Source organism: Drosophila teissieri, chromosome 3R (assembly GCF_016746235.2).
Source record: "Drosophila teissieri strain GT53w chromosome 3R, Prin_Dtei_1.1, whole genome shotgun sequence".
Lineage (NCBI taxonomy): Eukaryota > Metazoa > Arthropoda > Insecta > Diptera > Drosophilidae > Drosophila > Drosophila teissieri.
The window spans coordinates 5,487,524-5,514,457 of NC_053032.1; the positions used below are offsets into that span (position 1 = coordinate 5,487,524).

The window sequence follows — 26,934 nt, forward strand, 5'->3', positions numbered from 1 at the left end:
AATTAACTGCATTCAATAGCAGCACCATCCCAGTGACTATTTTTGTGGCCCCGTTGGCAGGTGTTGATCAATAAAAATGCAACAGAGCAGCTGGCCCATAGCCATCGCCATCGATCTGCGATCCACGGACAGTTGCGTAATCGCCGCGGAGGTTCTTTGCGCAATCGGGCTTGAAAACTCGACCGAGACACCTTGATTAGGGCGTTCTTATCAGCCAACTTTTGGGAAGCTTCGATTTGAACTTGAGGTGGTCGAAAATGGGGTTATCTATTAATAGAGGCAGAGGAGACCACTGGAAATAAATCTTTGTCAGAATAGTAATAAAATACAGCATATATAAAAACTTTACAAACCTTTTTTGCAACTGATTTATCACTGGCTGCGCTTCTGAGCAACTAATTCATAAAATATACATTATATGCCTTATCCGCAAATAATACTTTTTACTGCAAGCTACATTTGCCTTCCTTTTAAAATAAATGAGCCGGAAAGTGAGTTACTGATTAGTCAGCTAAGTAGAGCTGAAACAAGAAAAAATTAGTTCAAATATACTTTTTTCACCATAGGAACTTAGATCACTTATGTGAAAATGTTTAAGGATGGTTAAATGAGGTTTAATTTGTAGTTCCTTCTAAGTCTCTACAATTTGTATATTAGAACCCTTAATCTTTTCTTATTCCTATAGGTTGCCATATTTTCTTTAAGTGCGCAATGTCTAATAGCTGCGAGGTGGTAGATGATTTTTGCTGAAGCTTCAGTATTTAATCAAGCAAAGAACGTGAAGGAAACTACTAGAAAATTAAGAATTGTTTAGCAATGCAGATGAGAAGTGGAATGGTAATAGCCTTATGGCTATGCTTTTCGTTAGTGAGTAAAACAATTAATTTGAAAAGCTTTGAAAAGTATTTCAATATAAAATACTGAACAGAATAAAGGCCTGGCCCTACTGCAGCACGAAGGCGAGACCATCAACAGATGCATCCAAAACTATGGCGGACTTACTGCGGAAAACGCCGAGCGCCTAGAACGATTCAAGGAATGGTCGGACAGCTACGAGGAAATCCCCTGCTTCACGCGGTGTTATTTGTCTGAGATGTTCGACTTTTACAATAACTTAACGGGGTTCGATAAAGCCCGAATTGTGGAAGTCTTTGGAAGCCCCGTCTACATAGCCTGCCGAAAGAAATTGGAACTGCCGTTCGAATTAGGCGAGAGCAGCTGCAAACATGCCTACGAGGGCTTCCACTGCATCACAAACGTGAGTAGACACTTGATTTTCACTGATCTCCAATGGTGATGAAACAAGATGCCTACTAACTGAAGTATTTCAAACCATCGTTGTCGGACGCTTATTATATATTAAAGCTTTCATTGGAAAATAATCCGAAGCCTGCATCCCAGTAAAAAAGACATTTCCAACTCCACGCTGCAAATCGTTTTTACGCAAGCTAGTCTTTTGCAAATGTGCTATGTACTTACTTACTTGGAAAAGTCCAGATCAGATTTACATATAATTCAGCTGCTATAAAAATAATTCATGATAATTTATTCTACTCCGGAACTTCATTTTAATCTCTATAAGAACTTTTGTATTACACACCTAGCTGCCTTATGAACAGTTCGTTGTTTTTGATCATATTTTGGAGTAAAGCAATTTTCAAATATTTCAAAATCGAAGAATCGAAAAAATCTAAAGGGTTGTAAGGTTTATTAAAGTTTTGAAACCTATATTTATAACATTTATATATAAAAAAAAGTATTGCTGATAGGTTGACTACAGATAATTATTTGTCATAATGTTTCTGTTAAATTTCGAAATTTATTCCTGACACAAATTATAGTTACCAAAAAGTACAAATGTTTTGTGGTTTTAAAGATTACTGCCTATGCCTATTAACACTGCAGTACTTGATACATTACAGATGGAAAACCACCCGTTCACGATTATCGACAACATGCCAAATATCTCCCCGTCGGCCAAGAATTCAATGAAGGACTGCCTGCAGGATGTCCACCAGGACGAGTGGAAGAGCTTCGCAGTCTTCGCCGACTATCCTGTCAATGAACCGATTCCGTGCTTCACCCGGTGCTTCGTGGACAAGTTGCATATCTTCGAGGAGAAAACGCGACTGTGGAAACTGGAGGCCATGAAGCAAAATTTGGGCATTCCGGCCAAAGGAGCTCGCATAAGGAGCTGCCATCGGCAGCGTGGCAAGGACCGATGTTCCACATACTACAAACAGTTCACCTGCTACGCGATGGCCGTCTAGGCAATTCCCTTTCCAAAAGCAACTATCATTATGAAGAAAAATTTAAAAATATTTGTCTAGAGAATATTTCTGCATTTTGATATTTATATGTAAATCTTACATAGTGCTTTTTCATTTTTGGCATTGACAAGTATCCCATAAATTTAATACTACCGACGTCTTACGACTGCTCCCTGTTGTCCTCCACCAGCTTATTCCCATTTACTCGCTCCCAGCATTTGTACTCATGGTACATCCACGAGCACTTGTTTGCCGCCTCCTGCCGCTGTGTCCCACTTAGTCGACAGCCGCTGTAGTCCGAGCCAAAAGACTGATCCTCATTTCCGGAAGGCCCGAAAGCCTGCTTCCAGTTTTCCAGCCGCCAGTTTCCCTCGTGATCGTAGAAGCCCATGGCATCCGCAAAGCACTGAAAAAGGCAAGGAATGGGTTCCTTTGACTTCAGCTTACTGTACTGCAGCAGCTCCACATTGGTGGCGTTCAGCTGGCGGGAGCACTGCAGTAGGGTGCTCAGGCTGGTGCCTGCATGCATCTCGGCCTGCTTCAGGCACCTGAGTCCCCGGTAAGCGAAGCTACAGCCGTCGGTCCCCATCCGGCGCAGCTCGAATCTGCAGTAGTTATAGACATCGGCGCCCAGGTCCTCGGTCAGTTTCTTGAGTATCCACTTGTTAGCGTCGACGTCGAACCAGCCCTTTTCCCTGGCCAAGCAGCGCATCAGGCAAGGTAGCTCCTCCTGCGCCCACGACGGATACCGTTCCAGCTTCCGAAGATCGTCAGCTATGGTCTCCGGCGAACTCAGCTCCCGCATGCACTTTTCCAGCGTCTGGGCATCACCAGAAAGGTCAGCTAGTGCCTGCAAAGTACAGGCTACTTTAGCTTGTTGGTTGAAACGCAAAAAGAGCTTTAACAAATCTCCTTTCTAGACCGATTTTAAACGGCTTATATTACTGTGACATCCAAATGTCAATTATCTCTTAGATAGGGAAGCTGTGCTCAATTGACAATCTTTTAATTAAGATTTCAGTGGCGGACTAACAAAGTCATGAATTGATAAGAATGTTTGACTCAATAATGTCGAGTTTATTATTTTTAATTCCATTTATATATTTATTGTTTTGTACTTATTACTTCGGTATAGATTGGCAGGTAAAAAAATGGGTTTTATTTAATACTTCCACTTTCTAATATAGAGTTTATTGTTTTGTGGAGTGTTTTTATACTAGGTATACTAGCTGCATAAAAGGGATTCGGACTTAAAATTTGAATATCGCGGAGCTTTTCGTTTCCTTAACAGTAACTATGCGTTTCTGCGTCCTGTGCTGCCTCACCTGACTGCAGATCAAGAACAGGCTGACTAGAACCGTCCGCCGGGAACCCATCTTACTGTGGGCAATGCACAAACTGAACTAGCATCGAAAACATCCGCCCGGTCGGAGTCAATGATTAGCCGCCGACGATGCAGCGAAGTGGAGGTTATCAACGCGTCGAGATTACGTCGGCGGGTCAACGAATGCCAGTTCATCCGCCGGAGAGTGGCTGTGGATGTGGATGTGGATGCACCGAACTGAGTAGCGCAATAGCGCGTGGCCCGATCGCCTTGGTCTAGGTCAGTTCTACTCACTTGCCATGTGTACGTACTATACTATATATTAGTACTTGGACTTAGATTTTAGAAAGCTGAAAGGGTGCGGAAAATAAAATAAAATACAATTAAAGCTGGGAGCTTATTTGCTGTGCAATTACTCAACATGCTGATGGCTTGCTAAGTTACACAGGGTGCGGCGAAACCGACCCCTCCCTGCGTTAAAAATGTCATTAAGAAACAACTTACCAGCATATTTTTCATGGCGGACAAGTTATATATTTAAGAATTATTATCACCAAAAATAGAAAATTAATATTTCAGGCATTTTAGATTCAATAAGTAAAATAAATAAGTAAAAAATAAAATATATCTGAAAACTAAAAATGTTTATTTCTACATTATCCTGTGAGGTGTACAGTGTGTTATATCACATTCAGGTCAGGCGAAGACCTTGCGCACCACATGGCGGTTAATGGGCAGCCAGCAGGAGAAGACGCGGTTGGCCCAGGTGCAGACATCGGACTCGGCCTCGTTGTGGTCTATGCACTTCTCCAGGCCGTGCTGGACCGTGGCCAGGTCTTTGTTGTCCTTGGAGGTGAACTGGGTGATCATGGCCCGCTCGTCGAATCCCTTCTTCTCTGAGAACAGCTCAAGCTTCTCCAGGAAGCACTTGACGAAGCAGCTGGTGCGTCGGTGGGCGGGAAACTCGTAGTTCAGGTACTTTTCGTAGATGTCGTCTGGCACGTAGAAGTCCTCACGGCACTCCTCGAACGCCTTCTCGGCGTCGGCATGGTCCTTCGGCTGGAACTTGGCAGTAGTCTGCAAAGCAAGGAGTGGATAAGGAGTCACCTCCATCAGCAAGGGCAACCACTGGGCACTGACCTGGGCCACCAGCAACGTGGCAACGGCTGCGATCAGCAGGAGGAATTGGGACTGCATTTCTGGCTCAGACGAGGGCTCAAGTGCGAATGTGCCGACGGGTTAGCGACTAAGTCGCGCCAAGATTTTCCATTATCTTATATGCTCTCGCTCGACGGCCCACACGAATTTCTCGGGTCGGACCAGATTGTGGACCGAAGTTGAAACAGTATTACTGAGTAAACTGTCTCGCTGGAGTGGTTTTTGCCTAAACAAGATGTTGGTAACAGAAGAAATGTTTGAAAACTTTACTTAAAACTTAACTTGCACTAAATAGTTATAAATATTCTAAAGGTTATGACTTAGTATTAGTATTGACTGCTAAGATTTCCTGTTAACTATTCAAATTGGGCTTATATCGAGCAGTCGCTATACACAATGTTCACTGTGCTAGCACACCAAACCCGTTGCTGAATGGTTCGCAGTGGTCGGTGGTGCGACGGTGTCGCCCAGTGGTTGGCTCTTGTGGTGTGTGGTGTGTGGAGTTTGGTGTGAATGGTGGTGTGGCACCCTTGCGTCAGTTGCTCTCAAAAACGAAGCAGATCGCCGGAGCTGGGTAAAGTGGGGTAGTCGCAGAGGTGGCGGAGGGAAACTGGCAAAGCAAACTGGTTTACCTGAATCCGAGTCCCAACTCGAAGTCGAGTCGCAGTCTACGCCGCTGTCAACAGCATCGTTGTTGGGCCAAGCTCGGATATGGACGGTTATATAATCGCAACGGGGCGAGCGTACAATGGTTACGTTTTGCTAAAGCCAATTAAACGATTTGTGTTCGTTACACAAATTCACTTGGCCTGCGCGGCACATTTGTATGGCTCTGAAAAATGTGTTTTGTCCCGTTTACCATTTGTTGTTGGCTTCACTTGCCTTTTTGCGCTGCACCAAATTCTAACACCTCGGTGTCAGCTTCCTGCGCACTTCCGCATCCCGGACACATTTTTTCACACATATTGCCCACCTGCCACACACAGGGGGCCGGAGTGAAAAAAAATACTTTGTTTGTTTACTGCTTTTTGGGTTACGCGCTGGCAGCCGCCAAAAATAAATTAAATAAATTATTCAATTGAATTTATTTATTACCGACCAATTTGGCGGCTCAACAGACTTTTGCATTTGTGTAATTAACGGCAGTTCGGGAAATATTGTTGAATATTGCGGACTATTGCCCATATTGCAAAGGGTCTTTCGTCCAGGTTCCAATCGCAATATGGCGATCCGGCTCCATCTGCCCACTCAACCCAACATCCTGGCCCTGAAGCGTCATCCGTTTGTTTGGCTTTTACTTTCGCGGCATGTCAACGACATTGGCCCGGGCTCTCGAACCCATCCAGGAGAAGTCCATGCCCAACGAAATGGACTCAATGGTTCACCTTCTGCAAGTGATTTATAAATTGCTTTTTTTGTCGAAATTCATACTTTACATATTATTTCTTTATGAGTGTGTGTTGGCTGAATACATAAGTAAGGGGATCCTGAGGGCCTAGCCTGGCCCCTCCCGATTACTTGAGATTATCGCAAGAGTAAACTGATACTCTCAGTGTGTGAAAGAGATCCAGGCTCTTCAATCAAGTAATTGGCCAAAATCCATTCACATCATGAAGATGACTTGCCAGTTTAATTTAAATGTCCAACGTTTTGCACGTTATCGGTAAAAACAAAGGTCTTTGCAGATAATAAAAAGCGATTTCCTTTCTGATGAAATTTTACTGCCGAGTTTCGTAAATGAACTACGAAATTAAATGATAGACGGATTCTCTATTCCAAAACACCATTATTTCAGCTTAGTCCTCGCTTACACGCCCGTTACTAACATCGAAATTGACCGGAAGCCAGAGGCAGCCCTACCCTGGGAAATAAAAAACAAAACGGAAATGTTTGTGCAGCGCAGAAATTTAAAATAAATATTTGAATTTCTCGAAACGTCGACACACGGTGGTGTTCGGGGCCTGCCACTTCCATTCCCAGTCCACAGGTTTTCCCACTTCTAACGTGAATGCAATTTTTGGCCTGGCTTTCGTTTTAACTTTGGCTGCCATAAATTGCACCAAAGTGCAGCTGCCCCGCCGGCATGTATTTATTCAAAAGTGCTAAAATATTTGCAAAACGCTTCACAATTGCATTTTACCCAGGACCGATCACCACTTCATCCACATCCTTTTTCCCACCTGCCGTGGGAGAGAAATATAATATTTGGCTGCGTGCAAAAAATACTGAATGAACGTATAAAATGCCTAAGCCCGCTAGTGCCCCCCGATAATTGCGTTAATATGCAGTCCACAAAAAATGCCAACCATATTTAATTAAATACCAGTCAGGGCATAATTGATTTTCCAGCTCGAAAGCTGAAAAAATGAAAACCACATAAGCTGGCCAGTTCGGTAATGGAAACCAACTACTAAACAGAGCTTACTCGAAAAAACAGCGCAAACAAAATCAAGCCTGCTGTGTGTTTTGTGTGCAGGATTTACGCAGATTATAATTAGGTCAGTTCCTGATTGAATTTGGACCATTCAATAGGAAAATGGCAGCTGCCACGCCCGACTTTAAAGTATTCAGATGGCACGCTCCGCTGGCCAGCGTTGTCCCAGGGTGTCGTCCAGAGCACAAACAACTTCCAGTTCAATTAAAAAGAGACACAGAAACAACAGGGTATCCAAAACAAATGCCAAAAAGTTGCCGGCAAAAAGCGCACCATGCTCTGAGTGTTTTTGTTTTTTCTCCGGCAGAGAACAACCAAATGTAAATTCAATTGCCGGCCGTGCGCCACAGGATATCCGGCTGGCAGCCATTTTTGGGCATATCGCATGCCTTGACCGGCCAGCAAACTAAACAATAAAATTTCATGGCCTTCGGTCCGAAGTGCAGCAGAAAGAACAACACTTTCGAGCCAATGCGCTCCTCCAATAACCGGGAGGGGCTCCAGTTCTTGCTCCCCAGGCTGGGCCATATATCACAGATTGAGCTGCGGCGGCCACTCACTTCGGACCCGGTTGTCCTGTCTGTGGCTCGTATATTATGAGCTCATATTAAAACATTTTACACACAATTTCGCCTGCACTCGCCTGGCAAGCAGTGGCAGCCTCCACTTCAGGCATGAATTATTATGCACCTAGGCGTATACGCAATGTTTAATTTTCAACTCGAGCAGCGCGCTCTCTGCTCACATAAATTCCTAGGGCGGGCGACAAACGACTTGTTCAATTTCTCTTCCCATACACTTACATACATATTCCCATCCTGAGCTTGTCCCCTCTCGAACTAGACACGGAAGCTGGGATGCACTCGGAGCCCAAATGGGAGGTAGCTCATTTCAAAGTTTAAGAGATATTCCTGATATTATATTTTATATTTCGCTTTTTTCTTTCACTTTCATAAAGCGAATATAAGATTAAACTCCTCTCTTACTTTTTGTATTTTAATATATCTAATCCGAATTTTTCAAAATCACATCGAAATAAATCAATCGCTAAAGCATTACTACATCTTAGGAAAGTCGTCTTTTTTGTTTTCAGTGCACATTTCAACTGTGTGAACCCAAGAAACTATGTATGTGAGGAAAGGGCTGCGACAGAGAAGTGACTTTTTTGCCAGGACTACAGGACCAGACTAACTGCTGATGGCGGCCACGTACACATGTCGAAAACTAACTGCTGCCACCGCTGTCCTTGCCGTCCTGGCCCCCCTCATCCCCCCATTCGTCCCGGCCTTTTCCGCCTTTCGGCCCTTCGTTCCTCGTCATCATCAGGAGCTGCAAAAATTTCAGCCATTTGTCCTGCATGCTTGCGGCATAAAAATATGCCAGGGCCAGCATTTTCATGCGGGTCATCTCCTTGGAACTCCCAGCTCCAAACTCCCGAGCTCCAACTCCGATTCCGGATCCAAATGCAGCTGCAGCGCCCGAAAGTCAGGCTACGTGTGTGTCTGTGCCTCAGAGAGTTTTTCGGGTTTTTTCGAGGCAGGCCTCTCTGCTGCAACTTTTTGGGGTAGGGCAAAAATCACACAGAACTGGGCGCAAATAAAACTAGTCCGAGGACTCCCAGTTCGCCTAGTGCTCCTACTGCTCCTAGTTGGCTGGAAAATAACAAAGGGGCGAACGGACGGGGCGTTTAGCAAATGGACTCTGGCCGAAAATGCTGCTGGCACTTTTGCAAAACATTCCGAATACAAATAAAAATCCGAGTCATGTGAGTCACAGCAATCATTTCCAATGCAAAATAAAATTTCATTTTGTTTTACTTACTGTCCTTCTGGCCAACGTTGTCCGCCGCCTGTCCGCCAGCGGGACATGTTTGTTTACGCTTCATCATGTCGTCGTTAGCCGCTGTCCCAGGACCTTGTCCTCCGGAGTGGCCATTCTGCCCCCCCCTCAGATGTCCTGGATGTCCTGGACTCGACCAATGACACAATGACATTTTAATATGACCTGTAACTTTTGTTTAGTCTGAGGCTGTGCTCATCGTCATCACAATTTGCCCGGGGAGTTCCAGCTGTGTGCACAGAGCTAATTCAGTTTTATTAAATATTTTTCACGCTTCTCGCATCTATTTCCATTTCTATTTCCCTTTCCATTTCCATTCTTGGCATTCGTTCCATTTCGATTTATTATGGCGCTTCTCTTAGGTAAATGGCTGCCTGATTTGTTGTGAATCGAAATCAAAGGTAATGTAGCGCACAAAATCAGAGTCATACAGACATTGAACACATATCGCTAACCAAGCCGCCCGTCTGCGTCTGTTGCACGTTCAATTTTTCATTACTCACGCCTCAATCAATCACAAAAAGCGATTTTATTTCGTTTTGATGCGTATTATAAGCGCTGATCTGATGTGTGTGTGTTTCATTTTCTTTATCCGCGCATTTCTTTCACGCTCCGCCTGTTTGAGACGCCGAGGGGCGTGGCAGGGAGCCGGCCCACATGTGGTATGCGCATTATATTTTGCACTGCGGCAGCATGTGCGCGTGCATAAATTGAAATTTATATTAATTTAAATGGCCAATTAAGCGGCAGCAATTCGAAAAGGTTTAGCGTAAGCCCCCATAGCACAAACAAATTCGCAGCAGGCAAAAACCCTTGTTTTTATCGCCGATTTCTGCCTGTCATGTCATCGAAAGTCAATGAAAATGCGAAATGTTGCATAAGTACTCTCGTATTATGGGTTTTGCTTTTCGCGCAAGGAATTACAAACTGCGTTCAAAGTACGAATACTGAGAACCGCCTTTGCGTACTTCTCGTTTTTATCTTGGTCATGTTCATCTCTGGAAAACTATTTATAAGACCAGCCTAGGGAACGCAGGCTTATTAAGGTTTTTGCACACGCCTGATGATTACCATACAGAGAGAGGAAAATGAGTTCCACCTAATTATAAAACGAAAACTATTTGATCAATACTCTTAATATCACTGGATATTGTTCAGGTTCAAACGCCAAGTTATTCGGTACAGGTAGCATTTGGGTTATAAATTTATAAATCACTGAAAATGTATGGATTTTAGTACAATTGGTACAATTTGGTACAATTCTTGTTTGGAATTTTGAAGTTCATGAAGCTTGGATATTATCGGATGCAGACTACATTGTGGACACCATATTTAAAAAGATGTCGTCAATGGTAACGAGCTATTTAATATTTAATAACATTGGAGTTTATGCGGGCCTTCCCTTTTTTATTAAGATGGTACTACAGGTCTGAGCGATTTCTAAAGCCAGCACTCCTATCTTCAGATCGAGGAGCAGCTGCTATTTCGTTTGGAACTTCCCCTGGCTCCCTGGGCCCACTTTTGGGCAGAACCTCTTTGGAGAGTGACGTGTCGATCGGCTCTTGGCTTCTGGGTCTCCTACGCAGTGTGTCTGAAACAGCTTTGCTTGGAGGACTGGCAACCACGCTTGGCGTCGTTGTTGTCGCCGCTTTGACAACGCCTATGTGATTGGAATACAAAATAAGGCAGTGCAGAGTGGAGCCACAAAATCTGTGGAAGACGAGCCATGGATTTGGCTTTGTGTTCTGGCCGTGGCTCTGGGATGGAAATCACAAATCAAACGCATCTGCCGGCACGGCAGAGGAGACAGCTGCTGGAAATTCAGAGTTCGAACTCAGAAAGAAGTCTGAACCGTGTGTTTTCGACAACTGTCAATGTATCTTGTAGTTGGCGTCGACTGGTAATTACGTGACGTTTCCCGATAAATTGTGATTCGTGGCGTGATTTGCAGACGGCCATTACTCGAGACTAATGTGCGGCATGCCCTCAGAATTGGAACAAACGCCAAAACGCTTTGATTGTAATGCATTTCTATTAACGGTTCCGCTGGCTGTTGGCCACATCCACAGCCATAGCCACCGGCTCCACCCGCCCTCCAGTTTTTTGTCCCAATAAGGCCAAAACGCCGCCAGCCAGCCAACTCGGCGGCCACATGGTGACCCAGTTCGTCAATGGAATCCACAAATACGGGGCTTCAATACGGGGGTGGGGCTGTGACGTTCGGCTCGATTCATTCAGCAGAGGTCATCAACCCAGAGAGCTGCGTTCAATGCATTGACACGGATTTTGGCTTCGGTCCTGCATAATAACCAACTGCACATTAACAGTTAACACCCGTAAACACCAGTTGGCACGTGCACTGCAAAAAAAAGCTTTAATTGGTAAAGATTATGGGAAAAACAATTTGGAGAAACAATTCCTCAATAACAATAGCTTCAGTTACCTTTGTAATTAAAAGTATTATTTTAGAATGTAACTTTAATTAAATCAAGAAATAAGGTCCCCGACTATGAGATACCCGTTACTCAGGTACATTTTCTATATTCTATAGTTCCTGAGATCGATGCGTTCACACGGACAGATGGACGGACAGACGGACATGGCCAGTTCGACCATATATGGTTGGAAATACTTCGTTCTGCCTGTTACATAGTTTTCAACGAATCTAGTATACTCTACGAGTATCAATAATAAAAAAGGTATACGTTGATAAAATAATGACACTTTATTTATTTTACCGATTTTTAATCAAAAATTTACGTGAGATTGACTTCATTTATTGGGTCCCTGCATAAATCAAAGACCTAGCGAGCTGTTGCTTGCCACAATCACCGTAATAAAAAAGTTTCTAGAAACATACAATTTTTTGGGATAGAAAACATATTAGGTGAAGCTGGCCTAATATGTTTCCAATCCCAAAAAATTGTATACACATATGTATACATTTTTCATGTAACAGGCCGTTTAAGTTCAGGTGGCCATAAGCTGCAGACCTTTTCCAATCGGTGGCCGCAGGGGATGCGGAGTCCTGCACTTACTGATGCCCTCCGTTCTTCAACACCGATGGTCCTGTCTAACGATCATTTGCGGTTGCAGTGCTGACGAGGCCTTTGCCCTTGTTTATTATATTGTCATTATGCTAATTTGATTCGCAACTCAACTGATTTCCAGTCGCGCAGAGAGAGTGTATATAGTAATATAGTGTGTTGTCAGCTTGGCAAGTGAAGTGAATGGCTGGGAGATATATCGGCCGATGTCAGCGGCGTGACGTTAATGTCGATGACATGTACTGCCGTCGCGATGGTTCGACTGCATTTGACATTTCGCACATGGCTTTCTTGTGATTACAGCTCTTACTCTTGCGCCTGTTTACCTTTCAATAAAATTGTTGAATAATCAAAGGCACAGCAGAAACATCACATATAGCAGTAGCGCGATACGCGCTCTGAAAGGTTCATTTCATTTTGTTGCGAATCATTTTAGCTCAGAAGAAAGTGTATTGCGAATTTTGTTCCATTTTTTAGTTTTTTTGTTTTTTGGTTTTTCGGTTTGACTTGATTTGCGTGATGTGCATGCGCAGCAGCGGCCGCGGCAGGTTTCATTATATAATCCCGCAAAGGCTATGGTATTTTAAGCACTAAATAAATAAGAGGCGTGCTTGCACTCGGTGATGCTTCCAAATGCCTTTCCAAAGATCAGGCCCTCTCAAACGGAGAGGCCGAAAGGCAAAAGAGCAAGTGAATCCCGACCATCGTAAGATCCAGCCACGGCGCAATTGCCTGGGTGGTTCACCTTCCCTCGGAACCGGCTATCCCACAACTGGCAGCAGTTGAATGGCAAATTCTTATTGCCTGAATGAGAAACCTTCTTCTTAAGGGCACATAATGCATTTTGTACGGGAAAAATATAAAAATAGACTTTAGAAGCACAAATATATCTCATTTCTTCTTAATGCCATTTATTATTAGTTGGGAGCTACAAAAAGGCTAACGTACATTTGATCAACAATATGTTTTTTAAATTTTCTTAAAGCAAAACCCATTATTTTGTAGCCAGAGTCTTTAGTTCATGAATATCACAATCTAGTCAAAAAGAGAAAATGGGCAATCGTTGAAAGATGGTAAGCCTAGAACCTTGCACTCGCACTCGCACTCGCACTCGCACTCGCACTCGAAATCAAAATTTAAATTTCCAGCTACCCAAACCTGGAAAATAGGCAAAACGTGTCGGGCATAAGTGAAAATTTCTAGCAGCAGCAAACTAAATGCCACCATGACCATATTTAAGCAGCCGGCCACCAAAAGTCATTTGACACACTGTTGCTGTTGCTTGTGATGTTGGTAGCAGTCAGCAGTCAATAAACTAAAACCGGTAGCATGAGTGGCCGGTAATGATTTTGGGGCTGGCAAGTGCGCTGGAGCTGGAACTCGATGGCTGCGCTATTAGCAATCGCAATGTGTAGAAAAAGGTCAGCGGGCCAGAGGATCGATGTCTTGGCTGGGTTGGCATTCGATTAGGGTTTGGCTAAGAGCTTTAAGTTTTCGGTTCTAGTTCATATGGGATTGCAGTTTCCGTGTCGGTCTCTGTGTAAAATGACGACATTCCGCTTGGTCGAAAGTTCAATGCACCTCAGGGAAGCATCGACGCACAGAAAAGAACTACATGATACTTTAGTCAGTGACTGAGTGAAAAATGTCTATATTTGAAAATTATAGGGATCTTTAATTGGTATAATAGTTAAACTAACTTCTGTGCATCTACAGTCTAAATAAGTTGAATTTTAAGTTTTCTACAAAAATTTGAATTAAATCGAATAGACTTATTCTTTTCCTTCCTCTTTTTTGTTATCAGTGTTTAACAATATTTGGTAATTTTTAAATAAATCGTTTGAAATCTATACTATATATATATATACAATATGTCATACATGTATTAACAGGATAGCCTTCCACTTAGTTGTATTTAAATAACATAGGAGCTCTGGTTTTGCACCTTCTGCTTTGAGTGAGTAATCACTGCGAAAAGACATGCATTTCTTCCAGTGCAGGTGTGGAGCTGTTGCTCCAGCTGTCAATTAATGGCAAATGTCAGGGGCTGGCTTTGAAGCATTAATCATAATTAGTTATGCCACACGCCGGCAACAACAACGATGGCTATTGATATGTGGACTGTAAACTGTAAACAATTAGAGCTGATTTGAAAAACGCTAACTGTAATTGGGAGTCGAGTGTTGTGTTGGGTTCAAGTGGCAGCTGGTCTGTCGAAAGTCGTGCTTGGCAATTAGCCGCATTTAGGCACTTAGGGTTAGGCTGCCTCGCCAACACGTAACACCAACTTGCGCCTGGAACTTTGGGCCGGGATCTTGTGCGATTGGCGTTCAGTAGGGACAATGGGTACGAAGGTGATATGTGCGACTATTTCGTAGGCGGAGGTCTATGCGTAATTTTCAGGCCTTCGGGAGTTATCTTTTCCAATAGGCATTACGTAAACGCCGGAGCTGAAGGGAGCGAGCCGGCAATTTGACACACAGTTCGCCGCTTGCCGACCATTGTTTTCGATTAAGTTTTGAGCAGCAACTGACAGAAATTCGTTATAAAATTGCTCTGCAGTGGACAGCGGCAAAGCTAACATTTTAAACAATTATAAAACTTGTTTTACGCTCGACAACACTACAAACAGCGAAGTGCAGCCAGCGTTTTGCCATCAAATGCGGCGTGGCTGTCAAGTGCAGTTTTCCCCATTTTCAGCTCCTGTTCCACATCCACATTCCATTTTCCACATCCATTTCACCTAAACAATTGTTTTGTCATCGGCGGTAGATGCACATGTATCCTACTCTCAAGAATGAGTCGTATGATGGCAGATACAAATGCGATTTATACACTCGTATTTGGTCCGGTTATCTAGTTATGGCAAAGCCTTTGAAAAATAAGTTATTTTCATTGGATGACCATTAAGTATCAGTTGCCTTAGGTGCTTCTTTCAATTTGTCTGTTTCGATTTTCAGTCATTTTTCCCAGCCAAGAAAATATGTCGATGCACGCAGAGGAGCTTGGACGCCTTTTGGCTGTGATTGGAGATGAGGTATGAGCCTATCAAAATTACTTATAAATTAATACATCCGCACCTAATTTTTCCAGGACACGTGTGTCGGCTTTCTACTTGGTGGCATTGGAGAAGTTGACGTCGATCGTGAGACCAATTTCATGGTCGTGGAAAGGGGTAATTTCATTTCTAAGCTCCAGCTCGCCTATATATCAGACCTCATTTCGTAATTAGTACTTTCAGTTATTACTATATTCTCATAACGTATTCTCGTATGTATTCCAGACACCACTTCCGATCAGATCGAAGAGTGTTTCAAAAAGTTCCTGAGACGACCGGACATAGCCATCATCCTGATCAACCAAGTTTACGCGGATATGATTCGCCCCACTGTCGACGCTCACAATCTGGCCATGCCCACTGTGCTGGAGATTCCCTCTAAACAGCGACCATACGATGCCTCCAGGGACTCGATTCTGAAGCGGGCTCAAGTGAGTTAGCCTGCGCCGTCAAAGAGTTAGCCCCAAGTCCTCACCAATTCCTCTGCAGAGCGTCATCAGTCCGCCCGAAAGGCACTACTAGCGGCTCAGTTTTGGAATTCTCTATGGCGATCGGAGGGAGTGCAATGATGGATTTGCATAGTTTTCAAATGCATACCAAATGCTGGTGCTACAAACTCGTTCGAATAGTTCTCAAAAACAGAATCCTACAAACATAGATATATTCACACAAATAATGAAAGAAAATAAAGCTTATATCTACATGGGGCAACTTCGCACTCGATTCATGCGTTTTAAGGAAATTGCCAAAAAAAAAAAGCTGCAGCTGCAACAATCTGAAAAGGGAAAAGCAACAAAAATGCCTTGCGCTTGCAACAAAATTGAAAACAGCAACCGCACAAAAACAAATCAAAAGAAAAAGAAAAGCCATAGCAAAGTACCAACAAAGTGAACGAAAACGATACAAATAAGCGCTGAAATGCCAATACATTGCAAAAATGCCAGAAGAAACCCGAATAAAACCAAGTATAACAAAACGACGAACCGAAAAAGGGACAACAGAAACCTGACAAAATAAAAACTCTTAAAAAGACAGCACAGTTTACGTTGTCTGGATGGATCTGGATCTGGACCCAGTTGCAGGGAATGTCGGGGAAAGCGGCTTCTTACGGCCTGCTAAGCGCAACAAAAGCAAGCGAAAACAATATTCGAGGAAAGTATTTTGCGCCAACTTTTCGCACCAAAAAGTTGGCGCCGAGAATGCATTCAGAAACTTCTGCTCCAGTGACAAGTTTGCTGGAACCGAGCCCCCAGAATCTAGAAATGAAGGCGGACGTAGCCCTGGTGTCCCGCACCTACAACACACGAGCACCGCCCGAAACTATACAATATAAATTGCTTTAATCTTGGCTAGAAGGCATTCACTGGCAATTGCCATGCAATTTCACCCGGTACGATGCTTTCGTTGATAAATGTATCAATTTTAATTTTGCATATTTAACAAGGATAGGGGACATTCACATAATCCTTCCTGATTTATAACCAAACAAGTGTCTATGATCGACTATCTTTAAGAAAAATAATCTCAAGATTCCAGATAATTACAATTTTGCTTATAAATAATCCTGAAGTCCTTGCCACTTGTGTACTTAAAGTGTCCATAAATGTATGCTTTTTGCATGGACAGTTTAAAAGTTTGGCTATCATTCAGTTTGCAACAATTATCCAGTTCTATAATAAACTGGTCTCCAGTTTTAAAAATCTCCCCAAAAGTCTGCAAAGCTTTTTCATTCTCTTGGCCCTCTTTCCAAATATCAGATTATGCTTTTGGAGGGGTAGTTAAATTTCTGGTATAGATGACAGAAAGGTGGAATTACAAAAGTGAACGCTATAGTCAATTTCCTGAGCGTTAGAGTGGGCATAGCAAAAACGTTTTTATCAAATCGATCGAAATGTACAAGACTAATAAAGGAAAGGAACATAAAATAAAATGACAGTTTTACCTCTCGAACATGCATGCTTAATCTCAACTTACTATCTTTAATAGTTCCTGAGATCGTAACGTTCGAACGGATAAACGGACAGGCGGCCGGACAGACGGATATGGCCAGATCGACTCGACTAGAGAATATATATACTTTATGTGGTCGGAAACGCTTCCTACTACTTGTTACATAATATTTAACGAATCTAGTGAAACCTTTTACTTTAGTAGTACCGGGAATAAAAATCTGCAGTACAATAGCAGTTTGTCGTGCCATTCTCGATATAAAAATGTATTTTGTATTCTACTATGATTATGACTTTGCTCATTGTTTACCATCTGGAAGTGCCGCCAATAAGTCTATATTCAAATGTTTCTAATGTAATATCGCGTGGTGAATTAATAAGCTGTGACCGTTGAGAACACAGACCTGGCTGGTTGTCAAGTATCTGGACACGTAGTACTAGCCACCCATCTTTCCAGGGCAGGCAGGTTTTGACAACAAAATGGCGTGGAGCATTTAGGACCTAATTAGCCGCACATGCCATTTACATTGAGCGGGGTGCACGCGGCGTATGCGTAATTGCATTACAGGACGTCTGCCAAGCTCACTTTGCTGCAGTTTGGCTGTCACCTGCCAAAAGCATTTTGTAAAGACCCATACTAACCAGAGCCTGCCTTTGACACTTCAAAGATATAACTCAAACTCCTAAGGGAGTCAACTAACTAGCCTTTTAAGATTTAATTTTTTATAGAATTTCTAGATCCGATAAAATTTTGAAGTCTGAGTGTTAGCCTATGAGTTTGCGCTACAACGTAGGGAAATTATTCTTGGAAAATGATTAGCGGCTAAAGGAACACCATGACCCACCCAATTAAAAGTATTCACGTTACGCTTTCATCAGCTAGACGAGCACAATATGACATCAATTGGCGGCGCAACAGCAAAAGCGGAACGGAAGTGGGACGAGACCTTTTAAGGCCCAAGGCAGAACTTTTGACACACAGCGACAAGTTCTGCGTCTTTTTAGCAGTTTAGGGGGAAGAAGAAAGAAAACTAAATAAATAAGCGACTAACTGACTGACTGAAGACAGCAGCAGCGGAGAATCGGAGCATTGCAGCGAAACTTTTGCGACGAGCAATAGGGAACATAAATAAATGAAATTATTCAAAAGTAGTTTGGAATTCTCGTGACAGCGCATAAAACAAACAGCTGAATGCAATTTGGCTCATTCTAAGCCATGCGAGAAGGAAAAGTGAAAATATAGCAGCACCGGCAGCAGCCAGACGATGACAAAGATAGTCAGAGTCAGGAAAAGTCCGGATCCGGCTCGGCTTAGCCAGTGTAAATGAAATGCATAGACTAGAAAACGGGGCAGATGGAGTCCTTCAGACCGACAGGGACTGGCATAATTATAATTGGAACTGGGAGCCGAAAGCTGGGCCCAGCTCGAGTGCGGAAACTGATGCCACATTTTTGGCAATTCAATTTCGGAAATGAAATCGAGACACATGGACACAGAGCCTCCGATGGCCGATGGTCCTTCATCTGCTTGCCAAATGGAGCACAAGATGCCGTCCCGAGCCGAGTTAACAAATGGAATTGTTGCTCGGTAAATTAACCCACTAACAATGTCCGGCCATCACTAAACTATTGCGCTTCAGAACTTGTCGGTCTAATCGGTATATAGTGCACATTGGGGGACACATATGTACACAGGAGCGACGACCACGCCCACCCAGATGGGACTCGACATCCGCAGTGGCAGGAACGTGCTCGAAAACAAAGTTAATTAAATGATCTGATCTCCATTATTCCCTGAAAGCTAATCTCAATTACAAAATTGGAATGGCCGGGCGAACTCTAGGGGGGAAAAGCGTTTGAACTTTAATCGTGAGCACGAAATCATTGGGGAGCCGTTTAAAAATAAATATATGCTATCTTAATTACCAATAAAAGCTTAATTATAAAATATTTCTTATGTATTATAAAACTGATCTCTAGATAGATTACAAATTAATAAATTATATACGTCTTTTTTTAGGGCACTTGTATATTATTGTTAAATTTTATTAGTAAAAAAAACTTATAGCATGTATAAAAGGACAGGGAAAAGAGACTTATGTAAGTGGAAAACCATATAATGTCGTTTCTAGGAGATATTGGAATGTATTTTAAATATAAAGGTTCTGGCCCTTTTGCCAGTGCAGAGTTCACTCGAACGGCAATAGATGGAACTTGGCCAAAATGTAACTCGAATGTCAAAGAAAACAAGGAAAGTGAGCGGGTTAAAGTGCAGTATCTGTCCGGAGATGAGCTGCAGGGAATCGGATTAGTTAGTCCGAGGACTGCTTGTTGCACTCCCCTCTCTTACCACCGATTCGATGCAATCGACACGGCACAAAGCGTTTCATTAACCATTGCAAATTGGCAGCAATTCATTGAAAGGCATTCGAATCGTGTGCGTCGGTGGGTTTGTGCGTCCTCGATTTGCCTGCGGCACGTAGCATATGGATAATACGTATGTGGACGGCTCGCAGCCGAACTCAATTCTCCGAATCACTGAGCTAAACAAAATCATTGAAATTGCCATTGTCTGGGCACTGAGTGGATAAGCACGGCAGCATTGATATATGGCACATACTCGTTTCCCACTCGAATGCTATGGTACAGCACATTTGGCCAGACCGCTGGTCACTTTGCGGGTCGCCTTGCCAGGGTCTGCCCTTGATTAGTCCTCCTGCGGGTCCTTTGCTCAAGATTGGATTACTTGATTTGCCAGCCAAGTGTCTAATTAATTACTTTGCATTTAAATGAACCCCCTTTTCATCGGAGCAAATTTCGACGGTAGTGTTACAAGCTGATACGTGCACTCAGGAAAACGTGAATCGGTGCCAAAAAACCGTAATGTAAGTATGCCACCACTTGCCTGCTATTTAATTTGTATATTAACTGTACAAATAGGTGGAGCGGTTTAACTCAAGAGTGATCGAATAAAACATGTTCTTATTCCAGTTCATTGAAAACATAGTTCATTGTTCATCTGACGAACAAGGCGCTACATAATAGTTTCCCTCTTTGAAGTTTCAAGAGCAAAATATAGTGGATGTTTTGTACTAGAAACCGAAGATGGGTAGGAGCCCCTTCTTTTTTAGAGTGTGTGTCTGCTTGATTGGAGGCGTGGCAGCTGCATGTTGTGGGGCGGCCATCACTCTGGCTAATTTGTATTCAAAACAGAGAAAGCAGTGCCAGTGTTTCAATTGATTGAATGAGTCTGGGTCGACCTCAGGTCCGAAGTCTGGAAAGCTGGGCACGGATGTCGGGAGATTAGCTGACGGGACAAAGTTCACCTGACTAGCTTTGACTCCGTCTAATTGGAAGTGACAAATGGAAGCTCGGCTCCGCTGCGCGCTGTTTGCATTTGGTCTGGTCCAGGACTGAACCAAATTTTAAAGCCTACGCCATTAATTCGAGCGGAAACTGCACTTCTAACTGGGGAACTATTCTTTTGTTGTCCGCGCGCAAAAAATGCTGCAGCAACGCTGCAATAAACCGAGGCTCATTTTTGGATTCACTTCATATGCATAACAAATGAATAAGTTTCGTATTATCCCGAGTTGCAATAACAATAACAGGAGTGGAAAAAATCGGAGCGTACGTAAACACTGATAAACAATTAAAATGCGATACAAAAAAATAATAGCAAATGAATTCAAGTGGGACTAGTGCACAAAGGATAGAAGACGCGGGAGTTTGGTTTATTCAAATAACAATTGCCAAATACTTATTTAACCAAAATAACGGCGCAGCGCAACTTTCTGGCTTTGGGCTTTGTCGGTGGCGTTGGCCGCAGAATGTGCAAAAATTTGTATAAAAATGCCAGAGCAAAGTGTGCCACACCCACCGCACATCCACAGACACACCCATACTCGGTGGTGCAACAATAAAATACCAGAGAGCCGCTGACTGGGGGTAGCGCCTTTCTGGGTGGTGCTCGCCATCATTTTGGGGTAATGCAAAATTACGTTATAACGGCATAAATTTAAATAAATGCTGGTCTCAGGATTTTTATGCATTTCTACCGCATAACAAATACTTTTGTTGCCCCCAGCCACCTACATTCTGCTCTAATGTGGCTTGTCCACGCCCACCGCCCATGCACGCTTTCACACTCTTACACATGGGGACAAAATTATAGCACTTAAATAGTCGACAGCAAATAAAACAAATTAAACCAATTAATAAGGATGTCAGACACGTTAAAATATTTCACAAGGCCCGAGGTACCTTTCTTATTTGACTGTAGCAGTACAATTTTTACAACTGACTTATATTAGTTTGGTGCTGTGAAGTGATGTGCTAGTTTCGAACCACTAATACATACCAATTACCCTTCGAACCTATAGTCTTTATTCCGGAGCGAGCGTTTTTGTCGAGTAAACAGTGAAAGGAATATTTTGGTTACAATAATTTAGGTACAAATTGTATGCTCTACCTTTCTTATTTGACTGTAGCAGTACAATTTTTACAACTGACTTATATTAGTTTGGTGCTGTGAAGTGATGTGCTAGTTTCGAACCACTAATTCATACCAATTACCCTTCGAACCTATAGTCTTTATTCCGGAGCGAGCGTTTTTGTCGAGTAAACAGTGAAAGGAATATTTTGGTTACAATAATTTAGGTACAAATTGTATGCTCTACAGCCCTTTTCCCACGAAAATAGCAACGACTTAATGCTTAGGATCCTTTGATTGGCGATATTACTGTATTATCTTTGTATGTCCCTAAAAATCCGCAACTCTGAGTGCTATTGCTGCCACCTCAACTGTGTGTTCTAACAATTCGTAGGCGGTTAAAGCTGCGGCTGCTGCAGTCAGCTAGTGAAATTTCCTTCCGCTTTGGCAAGAACGCGAAATGCTTTCATTGGCAAGCCAGCCACTCTCTCTCCACTTCTCCCTTTCTGCGAGAGTGTGTGCGGTTTTGTGGGTGTGTGTGGCAAAGAAACCCCTGCCTTGGCTGTTATTTGAATGCCCCTAAAATTATGCAAAGTAATCCTGTCTCGCCCGCTCGCGAAATCCGCGCCGATATTTGCAATTGTTAACGTAATAAGCGGGCTTAACTGCGAGCTGCACCTGTGCTACGACCAGCCACCTGCAAACCAACATTCCCCGCCAATCGCCACGCTCCTTTTCTTGGCCATATCTCTGGTCCAATACCTCTTCATCGCTTTTGGGCTCGCCCCTGTTGCCAGAGCAAATATTTGGGCACTTTAAGCGGATGGCGCTGGACTGCAAAAAGTCGCCCAATTAAATGGCCAACTGCAATTCCTTACAGTGTAGCAGTTTCGGAGTTGCCCCACCTCTGGCTTCGCTTTCCATCCGGATGTGGCTGCGCCATGCTTTTCGGTTTACGTAGTAAATTAACTTCCGTTTTATTTGTAAGATTTCCTTTCGCTCTGCTCGTCGTTCGCTTGCCTTTTTTGCTGCCTGTCCTTGCCTGCCCCGCCCCTGATCCCTGGCCGCCCGTTGTATCCTTTCCGCGTTCCGTGTGCTTTTGTTCCACTATTTGGGTTATGCTTGGTCTGGCTGCTCGGTCTGCTTTTGTATATTTTTAAGCGCTTTTTCATTCAATTTACGAAATTGAAGTGGGAATTGAGAAATAAATTCCGTTTTCTTTTCTGGCTCCTGCCTCTGGTTCCGAAATTCGGATCCCAGTTGCACTTTGCGTGCAGCGAATGGGAGCGAAAGCCCAGACCTCTAGACCTACAGACCCCCAGAACTCCAGACGAAATTAGGTGAAATGCAAACGTTTAGCGTAATGAACTAATTGTGGCGGCCGCCTAAAGGTCGGCCAACGCCGGAAACGAGTGCATTTAAATGCAGCATAAAGCCCATTTCCGGCGCTTGTCCGTATCGCGACCCTGCATTTGCCGACTGCAAAGATAAGAAGAGAGAATACCATAGTCGGGTTACCCGACTATCAAATACCCTTTACTCAGCTAGTGGAAGTGCGAAGCAGAAATTTAAACATTGACAGTTGTTTGATTTCTCTGGAAACTTTATGCTTAATCTCAACTCTCTAGCTCTCTCTCTAGCCTGAGACCTCGACGTTCATCCGGACGGACAGACGGACGGACGGACGGTCAGACGGACCAAAAATATATATACTTTATATGGGCGGAAACGCTTCCTTCTGTCTGTTACATACTTTTCAACGGATCTAGTATACCCTTATACTCTACAAGTAACGGGTATAAATAGCCACCATCGTAGTAAATCTCATGGAAATTGTTCACTTTCGTAACAATTATGCATGCATTTGAGTCGTATTTTGGGAATAGGGTTTAAAAGAATAATGTTCTGAGAAACTAGTCCAGGTCCAGAAGAGTTTCCTGCGCCGCCTTGGCAATACGATTGGCTTATCTGAGACAAGACTCCGGCAGCCTTCGTCCTCGGCATTCAGCCATAGACCCTGACTCTACTCATTTGCCTATTCTACTGAGCATGAAGATACACGCTTAGAAGGGATTCCGAAGATATTGTGTTGGTAATTTTAAAACCTACCTAGGCTGTTAATACTTTTTTGAACCCGGAAATCTAGAGTTTTGAGAATGAGATATGATTAAAGAATATCAAAACTGTTTTTAAATAATATATGAAAAAACGTAGCTAATTTAAGCAAAAAAGAAAATAACTTCTACGGAATTTCAGGTCATAGCTCTTTTTTATAGCGATCCTTTTCGTTGTGACTTAAGTTTAACATACTTTCAAAATATACAATTCGGACTTATAGTAATAAACATAATATCTATATATCGTATCTATTTAAACAACTTTCCCTAAGATTGTTATAAATTTTTAAAAGTGTAAATCCTAAGCAGACTTAGCATTGGAAGTTACCATTCCACTTATCTCAAGTGTTGCATGTTTGTCCTTTTTGTGCTTTGAGTACTTTCAATTTCTATTAAAAGGTTTTTGTAGGCGAAGGAGCTTTACATATGCGTCGATGATGTGGCGTAGAAAAAATAGATGAAAAAACAAGCAGTACTGAATCTGCTTCTCGTCCTACATCGTCGTCCAATTTGTGTTGATAATTTCACGGTTTGTTGACAATTCAGGTGGACAACACGCTGGTCGTGCGGGGCTGAGTGTGTGGATTCCTTTGTAGCGACTAATGCCATCGAGTTTTCCCCAATCCCGTCCCATATTTGAGTGCATTGTCATGGTATTTACATGCACTGCTGATTGCCACTAAGCCAAAACTATAGGGGGAAAGTGGAAAAGATGGTCGGCAGGGACTCACTTTGATTCAAGCATTTCACTTTTGTATCAAATGATTGCCCTTTCAATTGGTTTATGGTTCAGTGTGCTGGCAAATGTATTTAGGCGGCTTTTGCCAGGCAATATCCAGCATCAATTGGATACCAGCTAGCATAAAAAGAACTTGGTTTTTGGCTTAGGTGTGTGACCAGTTGGCCGGATTACGACAAAGAGTCTCTCCACAAGGACAAATTGATCGAATCTGTCTGAGACCCATTGAATTACAAATGTTTGTCAGTCAGATTATATCCATCGGATCTTATTACAAGCGCTACATTTTAATTTAAACCGATTGAGTGATTCATCATTCATTTCATTTTATTTCATTTAATCGTTTATCTGACACAAGCTCAGTGCAGCGATACAAAAAAGCGTTAAAAAACAATAACGAAAGCCCACCGTCCAGCCAGCCGACCGAGCCAACCCGCAAAAAACCGTGAGTTTAACAATACATTTTTCAGCTGCCAATGGGCTGAACGCACATACGCACCGTTGCCGCTGGCCATCAGCTAGTCTGTGGCAGATCAGAGCGGTCCGACGCTTCAGACCCGCCCTTTTAAAATGCAGCAAACGGATGCGAAAAACAAAATACCCAGCCGTACTCGACATCAACTTCACCGCTGACGGGCCGTTGATCTCTTTGCATTGCAGGCATTGGCCTCGGGTATACTGGTCGAATGATTAATATCGCTATTTGCTTAATTCAAGAACATTTGGAAACAACCTAATGGCAATATAAATAATTTTAAGTGTCAACCTGGACCTTTTTGAAAATATCGAGTTCATTAGCATCGCAAATCTGACCCATCTCTTTGTGGTCCTGCTTCTTTTTTCCTAAAATCCAAAACTTTAATGTTTTGGAGTCAGTGCGAATCATTTGTAGTTCGACGCGCCTTATACTAATTATTATTGTTTATAATGAAAATCTATGCAAGCGAACAAAATCTTTTCAAAATTGTCTATTACTGGTACTAGGTATGTTACGGCCTGTAGTCTCCCCCGTCTCTTAGGGCTTCTCCGCTGGACAGCTCTCGTGTGTATTGACTTCATTTTAAATTGGCGGTTAAATCTGTTTGAAATTGTCACGCAATCACATCAATGCACACCCAACCAGACAGCAGACATCAACACAGGCAACGGCAACTGCAAGTGGGCTCTATAGTATATGCCGTATGCCGTATGTCGTATGTCGTATGTCGTATGTCGTATGCCATAGTCGCAGACACGGCAGTGGGCCGTAGTCTGTAGTCTGCCATCTGAAGTCTCCAGCCGGAAATGGAAATGTTTTTAGTGATTTTACTTGCGCGTTCATTTTGCACTGCATACTTTAGCGCGCAGCGGCGACGCAATCAACGCAACGAGGCATTAATTTGTTGTACACTGTGTGACATAATTGGGTGACAGTGCGGCAGAATAAAAAATAAATAAATAAGACGAAACCAGCAATGGAAAGCGAAACACGAACTGCAAAATGGGAAATGCGAAATGCAAAAAGCGAAAACACTGTTGGCCAGGCCAGCACTTGTGGCGCCGCTTCTAGTTCCCCTGCTGTTCCGATGGCAGGTGTCAGGTCGGGATTGCTCCCTTTTTTGCCGGAGTGGCATTCAAGTTTATTAGCCTATGAAAAATTTGTCGGATTTGCGCTCGCCTTTGAGCGTGCATTCAAATTTTAATTAATGCGGCACCCCCTGCTTCTGGACTCTCCTTTCCCGCCTGCTGCTGTGGGTTTGCAGAGGGTTCTCGGATGGAAATTCGATTTTCACATGCTCCGACTCTGACCCCAACAAGATTCTTATGCTGTGTCGTCCTTCGTCTGCGGTTGCCGAGTTTTGTTGCGCTTTGCCGCGAAAGAAGAGGTCTAAAAAAAGTGGGAAATGGTCAAACTGTAGACGCAGATCTTTTTTCACTCCATCGTTTTTAATTTGCGCCCTCCATGCTTTCCTTCCGGAAATGAGCAAAGTTGGCTCGCACACTTTGGCAAGGTAATTACAGCTCCCCCGCCTGATTTATCTCATTTGTGCAGCGAGCAGCGAACAGCGAACAGCAGCAGCAGCAGCAGATGCAAATGTGAAAATGTGCGAGCACCGCGCTGCACTAATTTGAAGCATTTGCGAATACCCAGCCCCAGCCCTGCAGTCATTGAAACTCAATTAAAAATTTTATTGCACGTCACAGGAAGACGTCTCCATTGCACCCAATTAATTGAGTGCTGCACACACTTTGTGCTCTGCATGGCTCAAAGGCCGTCTTAGGCTGCATTTAAAGAATTTAATGTATTGCCAGTCAAGTGAGATGCTTTCCAAATCAAATCAGGCGATCTGGACTGGGCATGTCATTGTAATAATATATCACCGACCAGTAAAATGACGACACACGGGGATGAAACATTCCGGATTACTTGATAAATGAAGCTCTGGATGAGTGACAAACATTCACCCTAATAATCAGTTGTCAAATTTTAATTGAAGTTCGAATGATCATTCTTAACATATACAATTTTTGTCATTTCAAGATCTCAGATAGTGGCCAATTGTTTCCGAACCTAAATTTTATTTGCA

The 26,934-nt window shown here is 43.1% G+C and overlaps 4 protein-coding genes across 5 annotated transcripts; 2 read left to right on the forward strand and 2 right to left on the reverse strand.

Annotated features, from left to right (window-relative positions):
• The first annotated feature begins 816 nt into the window (after window positions 1–816).
• LOC122620166 lies at window positions 817–2,414 on the forward strand. The gene is made up of 3 exons (XM_043797499.1): window positions 817–867; window positions 929–1,258; window positions 1,923–2,414. The coding sequence occupies exons 1-3, from the start codon at window positions 817–819 to the stop codon at window positions 2,268–2,270; spliced, it is 729 nt and encodes a 242-aa protein (XP_043653434.1). The 3' UTR covers window positions 2,271–2,414.
• Window positions 2,182–3,663, reverse strand: LOC122620165. 2 transcript variants are annotated; one of them, XR_006326117.1, is made up of 3 exons: window positions 3,596–3,663; window positions 2,371–3,120; window positions 2,182–2,292 (listed from the first exon to the last, which is right to left on the reverse strand). XR_006326117.1 is itself a non-coding variant. In XM_043797498.1 (2 exons), the coding sequence occupies exons 1-2, from the start codon at window positions 3,644–3,646 to the stop codon at window positions 2,431–2,433; spliced, it is 741 nt and encodes a 246-aa protein (XP_043653433.1). In that variant the 5' UTR covers window positions 3,647–3,663; the 3' UTR covers window positions 2,326–2,430. The 2 variants fall into 2 exon arrangements, 1 of the variants encoding a protein (XP_043653433.1); XM_043797498.1 differs by lacking the exon at window positions 2,182–2,292 and having other exon boundaries at window positions 2,326–3,120.
• A 604-nt stretch (window positions 3,664–4,267) lies between these two features.
• LOC122620168 (general odorant-binding protein 99a) lies at window positions 4,268–4,825 on the reverse strand. The gene is made up of 2 exons (XM_043797500.1): window positions 4,735–4,825; window positions 4,268–4,671 (listed from the first exon to the last, which is right to left on the reverse strand). Exons 1-2 carry the CDS (start codon window positions 4,789–4,791, stop codon window positions 4,291–4,293), a joined length of 438 nt encoding a protein of 145 aa, XP_043653435.1. The 5' UTR covers window positions 4,792–4,825; the 3' UTR covers window positions 4,268–4,290.
• Window positions 4,826–14,962: 10,137 nt separating this feature from the next.
• LOC122620868 (V-type proton ATPase subunit F) lies at window positions 14,963–15,853 on the forward strand. The gene is made up of 4 exons (XM_043798538.1): window positions 14,963–15,109; window positions 15,166–15,247; window positions 15,356–15,561; window positions 15,620–15,853. Exons 1-4 carry the CDS (start codon window positions 15,056–15,058, stop codon window positions 15,650–15,652), a joined length of 375 nt encoding a protein of 124 aa, XP_043654473.1. The 5' UTR covers window positions 14,963–15,055; the 3' UTR covers window positions 15,653–15,853.
• Window positions 15,854–26,934: the final 11,081 nt, after the last annotated feature.

Coding starts and splice junctions, on each gene's coding strand:
- LOC122620166 (XM_043797499.1), top strand. CDS start 817: ATGCAGATGAGAAGTGGAATGGTAATAGCCTTATGGCTATGCTTTTCG. Junction 868..928: donor TATGGCTATGCTTTTCGTTA/GTGAGTAAAACA, acceptor AATACTGAACAG/AATAAAGGCCTGGCCCTACT. Junction 1,259..1,922: donor GCTTCCACTGCATCACAAAC/GTGAGTAGACAC, acceptor GATACATTACAG/ATGGAAAACCACCCGTTCAC.
- LOC122620165 (XM_043797498.1), bottom strand. CDS start 3,646: ATGGGTTCCCGGCGGACGGTTCTAGTCAGCCTGTTCTTGATCTGCAGT. Junction 3,121..3,595: donor TGTTCTTGATCTGCAGTCAG/GTGAGGCAGCAC, acceptor TGTACTTTGCAG/GCACTAGCTGACCTTTCTGG.
- LOC122620168 (XM_043797500.1), bottom strand. CDS start 4,791: ATGCAGTCCCAATTCCTCCTGCTGATCGCAGCCGTTGCCACGTTGCTG. Junction 4,672..4,734: donor CCACGTTGCTGGTGGCCCAG/GTCAGTGCCCAG, acceptor CTTGCTTTGCAG/ACTACTGCCAAGTTCCAGCC.
- LOC122620868 (XM_043798538.1), top strand. CDS start 15,056: ATGTCGATGCACGCAGAGGAGCTTGGACGCCTTTTGGCTGTGATTGGA. Junction 15,110..15,165: donor TGGCTGTGATTGGAGATGAG/GTATGAGCCTAT, acceptor TAATTTTTCCAG/GACACGTGTGTCGGCTTTCT. Junction 15,562..15,619: donor CGATTCTGAAGCGGGCTCAA/GTGAGTTAGCCT, acceptor ATTCCTCTGCAG/AGCGTCATCAGTCCGCCCGA.